A 15,572-nucleotide genomic window follows, 5' to 3' on the forward strand; every position below is an offset into this window, starting at 1 on the left:
CAGAAAGATTTAGCTGCCATTATTTCCTGTTAGTGCTTCAAAAGAACAAAAGTTTCCAGCCTCAAAAAACCTTTAATCGGGCTGGAGAGATGGCTCAGAGGTTAAGAGCACTGGCTGTTCTTCCAGAGGTTCTGAGTTCAATTCCCAGCAACCCCATGGTGGCTCACAGCCATCTATGATATCTGGTGCCCTCTTCTGGCCTGCAGGCATACATGCAGACAGAACACTGTATACCTAATAAATGAAACTTAAAAAAAATCTTTAATCATAGAGATTTATAGCTTCACATTTTAAAGAAGTAAAGAAGTGGGCAGTTTATCACAGCTTGGAGAATGACAAGACCATTTCCAAACATGACTCAGGAAAACCATTAAGATTCTTGAGACTTCTGAGAGACGCTCTAGGCATCTATCAGCAGAAGGTATGTTCAAAACTCCCCAGTTGTCTGCGATCTACCCATAGGCAGTAAGTATAACAACAAATCCGTGGGTAGACAGAGCAGGGTGACGAGATGAGAGTGAGAGGTAGCTCCAGAATCAGCTGGAGACGAGCCAGGCAGTTCTGTCCCCTTTGAATTTCTCTTTTGAAGAGAGGATTACTACCTTAGAAGTCCACTGCCAAATCTTCATATTTCTTCTCTATGGTGGTTGAATAGGAATGACCCCCACAGACTCATGTGCCTGAGGGAGTGGCACTATTAGGTGTGGCCTGATTGGAGGAAGTGTGCCACTTGTGGGGAGGGGCTTTGGGGTCTCATATGCTCAAGGTATGCTCAAGGTGGCACACGGTCTCCGTCTATTGCTGGAAGATCACTCAGCTCCTTCTCCAGCACCATGTCTGCCTGCATGCTGCCATGTCCCACCTGATGATAACGGACTAACCCTCTGAAACTGTAAGCAAGCCCCAGTTAAATGCTGTTCTTTTATAGTAGTTGCCAAGGTCATAGTGTCTCTTCACAGCAAGAGAAACCCTAAGACACTCTCTTAGCACTTATTCTCTATGTACTAAAGTCAACTTGATTACATTAGCTAAGCAATACCTAGAAAGCTGGGGCTGAGAGATAATTCAGTGGTTAAGAGCACTGGATGGTTTTCCAGAAAACCTGGGTTTAATTCCTAGCAGCCAGAAGGTAGCTCACAACCATCTCCACAACTCCAGTTGTGGGGAAATTGATGTCCTCTTCTGGTCTCTATGGGCACCAGGCACACATGTGGTGAACATATATTTATGCATGAAAAATACCCATACATACAAAAGAATTTTTGTTGGATCCCTAGAGGACAGGCCTTCGCACCCTGACTTGATCTGCCTTGCACTCTTGAGGTTGGTTGAAAACAGGAACAGTCTGTTGTTATCAGCAATGTTTCTAAGGATGTTTACCCCTAAGCCATTGAGTTAAGGTGATGAGCTTCCTGCTATTGCTGGTTTGGCCTCCCCTGCTGAGGGCTATATATACTTGTGAGAAATTGGAATAAAAGGCTTGTCTGCAGAACCTGAAGTTGTGCTGCGTGTTAATCCCGACGTCCCTCGCTCAGAAGAACGACAGTTGCCGTGCTGGCGCGGCAAATTTTAAAAAGTAGTTATTTAAAAAGCAGCCCCTGGGGATGGGGATGGAGCATCTTTCAGAGCGAGGATAGCCATTCTTGCATGGTTAAGAACCATAAGGTTAGTAGTGAACCTTGCAATTACAGAATATTCACACCAAAAAAATATGTGACTGTCCCACTTTTCACACATGATAAAGTTAAATTTTTTTAAAAAAATGTTTTGAATGATAAATTATATGGCAAACTTAAATTCACCTTGCACGTACGTGTACATATGTATGATCATCATTCTAAATAAAACCATAAATCAAAAGTATATAAATACCTTAAGATTTATTTATTTATTTTATATATGTACGCTAAAGTGTATAAACATGTAGGCACCTGTGTAGGCCTAAAGAAGGCACCACAAGATCGCCTGGAACTGTAGTTATTTGCAGCAAGATGGTCAAAGATATTTTTATTTTATTTTATTTTGGTTTCCCGGAACAGGGTTTCTCTGTGTAGTTTTGGCTGTCCTGAACTCGCTCTGTAGACCAGGTTGGCCTCGAACTCACAGAGTTCCACTTGCCCCTGCCTCCTAAAAGCTAGGATTAAAGATGTATGCTGCCACCACCTGGCCCCCATCTAGGGTCTTAACACAAAATGAGGCTCATTTTTTTCCCCTTCTCCATCCTTCACAGGTTCCTGCAGAAGAAGGGTTTCCTTAAGTTTCTCTGAAGAAAACCCACAAATGTTGGCAGAATTAAAAACCAACTTTAAAAGAAATCTGTCCTCTTCTTTAACCATGTTCTTGGGACCCAAATTCAGGCAAGCACCTTTACTTTAACCACTGAGACATCTTGTCAATCCCTGAAAGCAAAAACCATGGGAGCAAGTATTTTCAGATGAAGTGCTGACAGAAGCATGTAAAAGGTCCCAGTACCATATCCTCTCCTACTGGAGTGACTTCCCTGTAAGAAAACACATTAGGAAGGCAGGTGTCTGATTACACTGTGTAAAGATATGTCACTGTGATTGTTTAATAATAAGCTAAACAGCCAATAGCTAGGCAGGAGGTATAGCAGGGACTTGTGGACACAGAGAGCTCTGGAAAAGAAAGGCAGAGCTGCCAGTTAAACGTAAAGGGAGCAAGTTATGCAAGAAAGGTAGACGTCACAAGCCACCCAGCAGCATGTAGATGGACAGAAATGAGTTAAGTGAAGTTATAGGAGCTGGTTAGAAACAGGCCCCAGCTATGGGCTAAGCTTTCATAATTATTAAGTCTCCGTGGTGTTTTTTGTGAGCTGGCAGCCCAGAGAAAAATCTGGCTACAAACTATAAATATGCCAATCATATTCTTTAACAGTATTAAAGATGAAGAATTCAACGGGTGAAAATAAGTTATACTCAATGAAGCAAAATCAAATCAACCTTAACTAACATATCACTATGAAATGATGTTAAATATGTTCACCAACTCAAAATAAGTCTCTTCCTACTGAAATACTGAGATCAACTCAAATCAACATCAGACACAGTGAAACACAGAAGCATGGAAGGTCTTCCCTCCATGTGAAAATCAGAGTCTCAGGTTTTTTTTTTTTGTTTGTTTGTTTTTTCGAGACAGGGTTTCTCTGTGGCTTTGGAGCCTGTTCCTGGAACTAGCTCTGTAGACCAGGCTGGTCTCGAACTCACAAAGATCCGCCTGCCTCTGCATCCCAAGTGCTGGGATTAAAGGCGTGCGCCACCATCGCCTGGCTCAGAGTCTCAGGTTTTAAGGCCAGCAAACAAAGCTAGTAACAGGTGGTGTCTACTTTCTACACTGTCGAGTGCCCATCCAGATTCATGCACAAGTTTTCTGTGTGGTGGAATCAGATGAAAGGAAATGACAGCAGGCTCGTCTCTCTTGGCTTGAATTTCATTTGTTAAAGGGTTTCAATATTCCTAAGGTTTACATAATACTAGTCCCATTTCAACCTCTATCTTTATCTAAATAAATGACAGGATCTTACTAATTTATATTTAATGAATATGTAATTTTCATAACTGACCAATTTATCAGTCAAAATTCAATAACAAAGAGCTATAATAATAAGAACTGATTCCTAAAATCAAATTCTCTTAAAATACAACTGAGTACCCTTAAAGAACACTGTTTATAAATACATCATTTATAAAACACTTTGTAATATAGCCACTTATGCTACTAAGAGCATGTAGCTCAAGCACTGTTCACTAAAACATAATACAGTAAAAACTCACTAACTAGATTTTAAAATTACTGATTTACATCAAAGAAAGAAAGGTCTTTGATAAAAAGTTTAGTCAGCTAGCCATGGTGGTGACACATGCCTGTAATCCTAGCACTGGTAGAGGCAGAACTGAGATGCCTGAACTATGCAGCAAGATCCTGTCTTAAGATCCTGTCTTTGAAGAAATAAAGAGAGAAAGAAAGAAAGAAGGAAGGAAGGAAGACAGGCGTTTGAGGTGTGGTGTGTGTGTGGGTGTTGTGATATGATGTTATGATCTTTGAATTCTTTGTCTTTTTTTGGGAGGCCTACCACCCAGCTCCCAAACAAATAACACATGAAAGCTTATTCTAAGTTATGAATGCCTGGTCTTAGCTTGGCTTGTTTCTTGCCAGCTTTTCTTAACTTTAAATTATCCCAACTACCTTTTGCCTCTGGGCTTTTATCTTTCTATTTCTGTATACCTTTTTTACTTCTTTCTCCATGGCTTGCTGTGTAGCTGGGTGGCTGACCCCTGATATTCTCCTCTCTTTGTTCTTTTGTTCCTTCTCTTCCTCATTTCTCCTTCTATTTATCTTCTCTGCCTGCCAGCCCTGTCTATCCTTGCTCCTGCCTCGCTATTGGCTGTTCAGCTCTTTATTAGACCATCAGGTGTTTTACACAGGCAGAGAATCACAGGTTCACAGAGCTAAACAAATGCAGCATAAGCAAAAGCAACATACCTTAAAATAATTCTATTCCCCAACAGGGTGTATTTTCTACAAATCGAAAACTAACTTTTTTTTTTGTAAACTATACATGCACACAGTAGCATTAGGGAGTGAAAAACTGGATTCACATGCTAAGTAAGTAAGTACTCTAATCCTGTTTTTTAATTAAAAAATATGGGCATGTGTGTGTGTGTGTGTGTGTGTGTGTGTGCACATGAGTGCAGGTGGAGCCAAACGCAGGTTCTCTGGGGGAGCAGTAGACGCTCTTAACCACTAAGGCATCTCTTCAGTCAATCTTTTATTTTCAAGCATTACAAACTTAACTTCTACCTTTATCTAAATAAACAGCACAACCTTATTAGCTTATTATTTGATGGATATATAATCGTCATAATTGAAAACTTATCAATCAAAATTTCATAAAGCTATAACAAGAACTTATTACTAAAATAAAATTCTTAAAGTGTTTATATAATTTTTTAATATTTATTTATTTATTATGTATACAACATTCTGCCTCTATGTATGCCCGCACGCCAGAAGAGGGCGCCAGATCTCATTACAGATGGTTGTGAGCCACCATGTGGTTGCTGGGAATCAAACTCAGGACCTCTGGAAGAGCAGCCAGTGCTCTTAACCACTGAGCCATCTCTCCAGCCCCAATATAATTTGCAATCACATGCTCCTGTTCAACAGTGTGTGTGTACACGCACACACTTAATACACACATATACATATGTCTAAAACTGAAAAAGTCCAGACTTTAAGAACGGCATGGAGCAAAGGAAAAGCTGGGTGTCAATGATTCCCATGTTTCTGTATGTCATTTTGACAATTTTTCCACTTTAATCCACTTTACGCCTACACATATGTTTGGCTATTTGTTATTCAGAATACACTATTCAACAAACCACAAATACAAAAATAGAAAAGAAAATAGGGAGCAAGCAAGGAAAGGATAATGCAGTCCCTGCTATCACGATTACCAGAATGTTACAGAAGATGAAACTTCTGAGGACAAGAGAAAACAAGGCATAGACAGACACTTACACACATCATAAAATAAGTATGTGGCAACGGAAACTGTGAAGAGATTTTGCTGAAGAGTGCAACACATGGGCTGGTTGTAAAGGTGCAGAGGCAAAGACACTGTAGGTAGAGAGTGTGGCATGTATGTAACAAAGGCATAAGATAGGAGAACCCTGGGCATATCTGGAATATCAATCTCAAATGTTATCCAAGCATGTCTATATAGAGGAACAGCTGACAACGAAGCCAGAAAGTGAGACAAGAGCCAGATCATCAAAACACGGGAATGGCACTAAGGAGAGTGTACTCAAGGATGCCTGAAGAAACCCGATCCTATGTGTGATATTGAGCTGTGGGATATCCACTTGCCAATTCAGCTCCCAAAAACTTCTGCTTCAATGTCGCCTGTATCTGTCTTTCCATTTCTCCTTTCAAAGCACCAGCACACTTCCCTTCTCACTGCTACAACGTCATAGCCATATTCTTACAGAAGCAGGTGCATGTGTGTTTTCAGATTCAAAGACTGTAAACTCTGGAGCAAGAACAGCATCTTTTGAGTTAAGGACACACCGAGCTTTTAAGAGTCCAAGAATAAGAACACAGAAATGCAGATTCCAGAAATAAGAATGTAGAAATAAAGAAATATAAAGCTGTAAACCTAAGAGAATGAGAGTAGTCTATCAACAGCTTTCTCAGCAGCTTAAGGATTAACTATTAACAGTGCGTTACTCTGCTGTATAACCCATAGCTCTGTCTGCGAGGCTGAATCGGCTCTCTGCAAACTTAGGCTGGCTCTGTAAACTGAGGGTCAGCTTTCAGACACCCCGCTTGGCCACTCATGACCAGCAATCGAAGTGAGCTAACTTTCAAATGATGGGGTGTACATGACTTTTGACGTTTTGGTTTTATATTGCCCCATAAACACCATCAGCAAATACCAGAGAGAAACAATAGGCTAAATACGAACACTAGTTTATCTGAGAAAACCCTGCCAATGGCAACTGCAAAGAAGGGCACCTCAAGATTGTGAAAATTCGTTTGTTATCGCCTAATCCTTCCTGTAAAAAGGGAGAGTTCGAAAGCTGTCCTTTGCCAGCCTTACAAGTTCATCTCTGGCTGTGCTCTCTGCTAGCTGATAAGCTTTTTGTGCCCCATGGGGATTTATTTGTTTAATTTTTAATTTTTTTCTGGAATAAAGCTTGATTCTGCTTTATTAGATTTCGGTGGTCTGTCCCAGTCTTTGTGCGACCCCCTCCCACCCTCGCCCCAAGGACCCAACAAGTACCTTGGTGATCAAAGCACACACCCAACACTAAGTCACTGTAATATAAGAAACACAGCTTACAATCTATATATTCTTTCTGTTTTCATAGTTTAATCACTGGTACTGCCCTTGCATCGCTAAGTACTTTTGCTTTAAATCTTTTTGGTAAACTGTCAACTAGGACTTACATTAAGATGGGTATGGAAATTACAAATCCTCCAGTCTCTCCTCTTCCATGGGCCTGTTACTTCCTGTGTGATCCACATGACGGAATGGAGCCGATCTGACAGTGATGGTGGGACACACACACATCCAGGCCACAGAGCCATCTCCAGCTAGAGAAATCAGTCATCTCACAACCCCTCAAGTTTGAGTGCACTCAGTCCCAGACTCTGCCTCAGAATAGCCCCCAAACATAGCTTTTCGCCTCCCTGCTGAAGCAGACTCTGTGTCTGGGCATCTCTTCAGCCTCTAGTTTCCTTCCCTTTTTCTTGTCTTTAGCCTATGGACAGAATGATCTGGTTAAGATACAAATCTCTTCAAGTTCTAACCAGTAAAAAAGACAAACTTTTTGGTACCTTCCAAAATGACATGCAAAAAAACTTTCAAGCCCATTTTTTTTGTCTTTCTTACCAAGTATTTACTGACTGTTTACTGTGTGGCATGAAATATTCTAAATGTGTGAGAAAAAAATTAAACAGACACGCACCAAATCTAAAGTCAAAAAACTAGTAAAACCCCTGTTCTCATGAGAGCTTTAACTGCCGTAGGGAGAAGTTAGGGTAAAGCTAGGTAATGTTACAGTCCAGGAGGGGAGATATGAAAGAAGAAATGCAACGAAGAGAACAGGCGTAGAGAATTATGGTAGGGTGGTCAAGGTGGGCCTTAATGAAAGGTGTATGTGAGAGGACATTTGAAAGAGAAAGGCTGCTGGAGGCTGAAAACCACTGCACTGAGGGCCCAGAGAGAGTTCTCACTGACCATTAAGGGGATTGGGTAACTGATGCAAAATGGGACGGGAGGGGCCAAGACAAGGATGGAAATAAGGCAGTGACCATGGAGGCTTCTACTGACCGTTACAAAGACTTGAATTTGATTCTGAGTAAGACAGGAAGTAGCTGAGACATCAGGAGCAAAGGAACCTGCAGAGAACTGGCTACTGTGCCGAGGAGACGAGGGTGGGAAGCTGGACTCTGGTGGATGGCAAGCGAATGCAATAATGGAGGTGAGAAAATGTGGCCGCTTCCGTGGTTTGTTTAAGGCAAGCTCGCTGAAGGCACAGCTGGAATACAGAAACAAGGATTCTGAAGATACAATCTGTAAGACTTTCTGAGACATTGGCTGTGGGGTGGAAGGTTTTTGGAACGCTGGTGATTCTGAGGTCCTTTTCATTGTTTTTGTTTTTTGTTTTTTCGAGACAAGGTTTCTCTGTAGCTTTGAAGCCTGTCTTGGAACTAGCTCTTGTAGACCAGACTGGCCTCAAACTCAGAGATCCACCAGCCTCTGCCTCCCGAGTGCTGGGATTAAAGGTGTGTACCACCACCGCCCGGCTGATTCTGAGGTTCTAAGGGAGAGATCTGGAGTTGTTGATAACATATTGAACAAATAGTAGATAATGCATGAGTGTGTGCAGTGCTCATGACACAAAGGTAGCTGTCATTGTACGTAAGTTCCACATCTAGGTTTAGAGACTATACAATTCTTGTCTTTATGTCAGGCCCTCTATTCTGAAGGTTCTTCCTACTCTTATCTTTCGCTATTTAGTCAAAATAATCTCAGCTTTCAAAACTGATGCCATTTACTCTGTGACTACATGATCAGCACTTCCTGAATCACTCTGCCTCTTTCCTTCAGTCACTTAAGGCTAAAATATGAATACTTAGCCATATAGTATATTTTTAAAGCTATATAATTTTCATTTTGGTAAAAATAAGGCAGACATTTTGCAAACACAGCAGATGGCCCGTCTGCTCTCATCCACAGATTTAAGTCCTTTAAGTAAAAATAAGGCCACAAAAGAGGTCTCAACAAGTAGTCCAATCCTAATTTTGTATTTTTCAACATTTCCAGTTATCTGAAGATCATTTTTCAAAAAGCCTTTTATTATAGCATAAACTTTATAGGCTGCAAAGAAAGAGTGAACTATCTTCTGACAGTTTTACAAAGGTAATTTTCATTTTGACTGACATTCTTTTACTTACCCCAGGGAGGCATGTGAATTAGGGGAATAATTAGACAAAAGAACAAAACCACATCCAGCCTTTTGCATCAGGAAAAAGCATCCAATGCAATCAAGAAAAGGGGGGAAATTTATAATACAATGTAAACTTAGAGATTCTAAGTTCAACTATGGCCTCCCAGGTAAGAATGCTGGACAGCCAGGAGGCAACTTCTTGTACAGAACTTTCTCAAGGTGCAGCACTGCATGGTTACAACCAGCCCGTGGGAAAGTTGCTTAGCAACAGTGTCTATCCCAGGTACGATGGTTTCTCTGGGACCTAAAATGCACCTGGTAGATAGTACGGAATGAATGAATGGGTAGATAGATGAATGGATGGAAGAGCACTTCTCATAAGTGCTGAAATCTATCAAATACTAATCATGAAACAGGTATATAACATTTAAGGGTTTTGAAAAAAATTGCTGACTCAAAGTCATTGTCTTTAATAGTAATTTAAAAAAGTTAATGCATATTAAAGCTGGGGGAGCTGAAGTATTTAATAATACGCAACCTTATAAAATTCTCAAACGATCAAAAGCAAGATGATACTTTGACAGCTATACTTGCTTCTTCAGACAGTAGTCTGATACACATTCACTGAAGGAAAATTAAAGCCTTTGAAAATAAAGCAGTAGTACAAAGACCTCTGAAACATCCCATTAGAGAATCAAGATTCATGGTGGGGAGGACGGCTTCCTTGGAAAAGCATCTGCCAAGTATGAGGACTTGAGTTTGCTCTCTCGAACCCCAGCAAGGGTGTGAAACTATCCCAGTGCTGGGAGGTGAGAATGTGGAAATAAACCCCAGATACTCAGTTAAAAGCAGCAAGCTCCACAGCAAGTGAGTGCCATGTCACAAAAACTTGCTTTGGTTTGGTCTGTAAAACCAAACCAAGTCATCTCTACCAAAAAAAAAAAAAAAAGACAAAATGGAAGGTACCCAAGAACACTATTCAAGGATGACCTTTGACCCACATAACATATAAACAAATGTCCACACACATGTATGAGTGCATGGACCCGAACTTACATAATGTAAGTACAAGCAGGAAAAAATATCTTAAAGTTTGCTTGCAGAATGCATTAGTACACTAGGTTAAGGTAGTTTCAACAGCCAGGTCCTGACAGTTCTCTAAAAACACTCTTGCTACTTGTTTCTTTGTTGTTTTTCAGACAGGGTCTCAATGTGTAGCCCTGGATGGCTTGGAACTCACTATGTAGACCAGCTAGCCTCACTCACAGAGATCTGTTGGGATTAAGAGTGTGTACCATCACACGGAATTTACTACTTGGTTTAGAACTCGAAGAGCTGGAAGCAAACATTACAAACAGAACCACGGTTTGCATGCAGCCAATAAGCAATCTAATGTAAGTATCCTAAGCGCCAAGAAAAATATCAAGAATCAGTTTAAAGTTACAAAACACCAACCTCTTCAATCTCATGTAGTTTTCACTGGCAGCAGGTCGGCATTCCGCTCTCTGTACCACTATTCCTTCCAATGACAGTTTATCTTGAATGGAAAGAGAAAAACTGTATTCAGAGATAACATTCATCGTTTCCAAGATGGCATTTTGACACATAACTAAAACATGATTCATAGAATCCAAGGAAACAAAAGGACACTATTAAGTTGATAGCAACTTCACTTATCAGAATACAGAAAACTCATTCTTGGTGAGCTGCAAACTGGAGACTTTCTGGCTTGTTTCTTGAGCTGCACCGCCCCTTGTCAACAGCAACTTTAAGAACACACTCAGACTAAACCAGCCTAAAGGGCATACAATCAAATAAAAAGGTGGATTTCATCTGTAACATAAGTAACTTCTAAATATACAGTAAGACTAAAGCACTAAATCAAAGATCCCTATATAAAAACACAAATGAGGTTCTAGAACACCCTGTGGGGAGAACAGTCAGCTAAGAAAATACTGTGAAACTCGGCAACTCATTATCTGGTTATACTATGTACTCTGAATCATAAATGATAAACAGTGTGTCAACATGAATCTGTAAACGGAGGAAGGCACATGTCTGCGGTCATAAAACTGGGGAGGAAGATAAGGACGAATACATATTTAGGGTCAGCCTGGGCTACACAACAAGACTATTATAAGTAAACAGTGAATCTACTATGAATATTTGTCTAAATAGAAATGCAATTTTCTTTCGTATAGTGCCCTGACTTAAAACCAAGAGGAACAGAAAGAGCAAATAAACGTGGGCCTTGCAAGCTCCCTGGCATCAGGCACTGTGGCAGAGTGCAATTGATAGGCGCGGCCTATGACGTAAGCCTCTCACAGACAGCGGCTTTATGACAACTTGAAAATCTAAGACTATGGTTAGGAACAGCTCCTGGTCAGTTATTTCCATGAGAATTCACCTGACCCCTGAGCAGAGAGTAAGAAAATCCTCTGACTAAGGAGAAATATGCTGATTCGTCTCTGAAGGATGACTTACTCCGCTCATTCCACTAATGTAAGTGACTACCGTGTAAAGGCAGCATGTAGAATCAAAGACGATTACGATACAGCACTGTCTTCAAGCAGCACACGTAAGCTATGCAAACAGTGAGTGACACACCGTACGTGTGTGGGCGGACTCACACGGAACCCCATTTATACAAATTTATTTATACCACATTTATACTAGAAAATCTTCTAGTGACTTTCCTAGATTTTTGTCTCCAAGATTCAAGGAGTTATATCCTGGGGTCCTAAATACCAATTATGAAACACACCATCTGAATTAAATATTCCCAGAATACCTCAATACAAAAAAATTTTCAGCAGAGGCTAAGAAGTACCTAGAAAGCAAAATGACAAGACCCATACTGACTTCACACTACAGTGTGCAAGGAAAGAAATACTATATAATCAATTATTTACATTTTAAACCTGAAGTCCCTGTTGCAAGTGAAGTTAGTAAGACTAAACTTTAAATTTTCTCAAAGTAAACACAAGTCTTATATCACGGCTGATCTCTCAGATGAAACTAAGAGTTCAAAACCAGAATGTGTTCCAGCCTCACAGTAATAAAATCTGGAAAATTCTGATGTATTTGTATCCTAAGTATATGACGAAAAGTCCAACACTGCATAGTAAAAGATACTTTTTCTGAAACAAAGTAAGTCTAGATGAGACTTCTGATAGTAAGTCAACCACAAATCCAAGTACTTACTAACACTGAATGCTAAAAAAAAGGCTACCTTTACCACTATTTGTCAATGCTCCCCACCTATTTAGCACTACCTACTTCAAAAGGATACACTGCACTTAATTCTTAAAGGGTGGGAGCAAGTTCAAGGCCCATGCTCATTTTAACTTGACCAACACTTTCAATTCTTCAGTCAAGGTTACTCAGGCAGAGCAGTAACATTCTCTTCTTACCATACCATCCTTTCAGACCTAAAACTGCTCTTAAATGCTTCTAAAGTTAAAGGGAAAGCCTTAATAATAACAATGAATTTTCCCATCTACCGGCTGGTATTAGTGAGTGTTCTGCTTCCCTTATTCCCTCTCTTAAATTTAGACACCAACTTACTTTGGGTATGCCCCCTCCTCCCCAAGCATGATTTGCCTGCGCCTTGTTTATAGCTAACATACTTCTCAAAGCCTCATGGGAACATGCACTTGTATTTTCCCCACTGAACCATGCATCTTTTCTTACATATAGTTCAAGGGAAGCAAATGAAACATGAAATCCTAGCTTAAAGCACCCACGTGCATGCCATTGCTGGTGATTGGAGGCCTCAGATCCTCTGGGGCAGGAGCTACAGGCGGTTGTGAGCCACCTGACACTGTAAGTGGGAACAGAATGATGGTCTTCTGGGAGAGTAACTAGAAAAACATGCATACATATGTACATGAAACATGTGTGCAGTGCCCAGACAGGCCGGGGGGTTGGAGGGGTATTTAATGCCTGCAAACTGGAGTTCTAGGTGGTCATGAGAACTAGATATGGTGCCGAGAGATGAACATCAGTGCTCTGTCCTGCCAGGCCAGCACTCCAGGCCCTGATGTGACTTACTTATAGGTAAGGAAAGCACTGGAAACAAGACATTTTTGGACAACGTTAGGGAAAAGAACTGAGCTCACATGACTCTCCTCATATTCAGGTCTACTAGGATGGGAAAAAGTTACACAAGCAAAGTCAATATAATGGAAGCACTGGACACACCTCTTTAATTTATTTATACATTTCCACAGGCACTCCTTTACCCACTATTAAATACAGTGACAGATGCCTACAGCGCGCCATACACACTGGTGGGTAGTAGGTTAATCTCAAGCACTCCCACATACTTCTGTTCAAACTTGTTGATGCTAGTTTAAGTAATTATATAATTTGATTATGGATCAGATAAGCTTATTAAGAGAAGAGATGTGGCACATGGGCTGTTTCTATGTAAGTCTTATGTCAAAGACTTGCGAGTGTAAATTGCTTTTAAAACACACTTTAAAATTTGTTGTGAATCTGGAGACAGAAGATAAGTGTATATCTATACGGATTTGACTAATGTTACTGCTGTATCTAAGTTCTTACTTTGTGACTGAAGAAATGAAAACTGATTACAGGTTTAGCTTCCACAAGAAAGAAAAAGCAGATGACCAAACGACACCCATCCCATACTCAAAGCAAAGCTTATCTTACACTATTAATAAGCAGCTAGACATTTTTTAAAGTACTAAGATAAACCACAGGAATACATATGCATCACATTTGTTTGTTTGCAGACCCTGAAACTTGCTAATGAAATCATTTCCTACCATCTAATGAACTGAACATGGCCCTTCTATATCACCCATGGGATTCTCCTGTACTAGGACTACAAGTGCTACACAGCGGACACGCAGACACACACAGAGTTAAACCCAGAGAGAAATTATGTCCAACTGGGGGTCAATAACAGCTTCGCTAGAAACCCTGACAACTGGGAAGATGAAAAGGTAGGAGTGGGGATGATAAGGGAACAGCCCAGACACTCTCTTGTACTGGGAATTTTCAGCTCAGGAACTCCAACCACTGAGACCTAAGACCATATGGTTATGACTGCAATCTGCAAAGAAGACACACAAGCTCATTCTACTGAGAGTCTTGAGACACTCAGTTCCTCCCTTCCCTTTGCTAGGTCTGGGCATTTGTTCAACTTTTCTATGGTTGATGGGAGTAAAGCACTTAACTGGTGTGGTGGTGCACACCTTTAATCCAAAACTCAGGGAGGCAGAAGTGGGTGGAGCTCTGAGTTCAAGACCAGCCTTGTCTACAAAGTGAGTTCAAGGACAGCCAGGGTGGTTACACCGAGAAATCCTGTCTCAACACTTAAGATCTTTTCTAACCTACCCAATTCTTTAGTCAGATTGCCTTATTCATTTCTGTTCTTGTTTTATAGTAAAAAAAAAAAAAAAAAACCAAAAAACCAACAACCAAAAAACCCTCTAATAAGTATAATGAGAGCAGAGAGAAAAAATTAACAGTAAATAAACAAAACATACCCTAAATACAGATTTGCAGGCTCCCAGTGCCATTTTGAAGAATGGAAGGGAAGTGAATAGTTAAAGTCACCTCGAGCTTCAGCAAGTTAGATTAGTAAGTAAGCAGGAAGGGTTCGTGCTAGGGCTGGCGATGAGGTGAGCAATGAGATCACCTAGGTCAGGAAGTCCTCAGGCATCCAGAAGTTAGCTATTCATTTCCACAAGACTACTCAGGATCCATCTGTGTGTGGACATCCTTGAGAACACTTCCAACTCCAGCTACACAGATCAGTAGCGAGTTACTAAGACTTCAAGCCGATCTTCTAGACTTTTAAAGTGACTCTCACCAATCACTCCTGTGCCTATCATCTTCGGAGAGAACAGAAGTACTTCTACCAATCCTGCTCATCTAAAAGGTAAATAATTTTTTTTTTTTGGTTTTTCGAGACAGGGTAAAAAGGTAAATAATTTTTAATATTCCCAGTAGTCTCCTTTCTCCACATTTGGTAAAGTTTCCCAGCAGCTTCCCTCCCTAGAGACATCTGAGTGTGACTACTTGGCACCTTAACAAATCAGTTAAGTGAAATCAGTATTCCCTTTTTATTAAAAGGTGAGAGGTAATCATCATTAATTTGTGAGTTGGTATTTTGATCTTACCTGACCTTCAGAATTTGAGATGATACATGCTTTCTTATAATGTCATTCAAATCATGTGTTGAGAATTCCCAATTTAAAATAAAAATCTAAAACTGTAACTGAGAACTAGGCCCAGGATCTAGAGAAGAACTCACTTCCTCAGTCCTATGTACTGCTCCTTTTCCTCATGGATGGGAAGAAAGAGGGGTAGGGAGACAGGCAAGCACGCAGATGCTGGGACCCCGCCTAAAAGCCCCTGCTGGTGACAAGCTGGTGTCTAGCAGCAGAAAGGAAAGTGGCTGGTTAAGGGTATGAAAGACAATATCAAATGTGTGAAGAAGTTTGGACAACCCTGTCATTCTATAGCCACTAAACAGATTTTTATTTTTCTTTTTTTTGGTCAAAGAATAACAGTGCACCAATGTTGTACACTCCCACATTTGTATCATTTAACTTCTTCTAT

At 40.5% G+C, this 15,572-nt stretch overlaps 1 protein-coding gene across 1 annotated transcript in view; it reads right to left on the reverse strand.

Moving 5' to 3' along the window:
• Gtf2f2 (general transcription factor IIF subunit 2) overlaps positions 1-15,572 on the reverse strand; it is a 128,154-nt gene that overhangs the window by 40,926 nt on the left and 71,656 nt on the right. Inside the window, exon 5 of the mRNA XM_041676801.1 lies at positions 10,431-10,512. Coding sequence (XP_041532735.1) covers positions 10,431-10,512 — 82 coding nt within the window. The remainder of the gene's footprint in view (positions 1-10,430; positions 10,513-15,572) is intronic.

Source organism: Microtus oregoni, unplaced genomic scaffold (genome assembly GCF_018167655.1).
Source record: "Microtus oregoni isolate MIOR12 unplaced genomic scaffold, Mior012 000001F_ref0000356, whole genome shotgun sequence".
NCBI lineage: Eukaryota > Metazoa > Chordata > Mammalia > Rodentia > Cricetidae > Microtus > Microtus oregoni.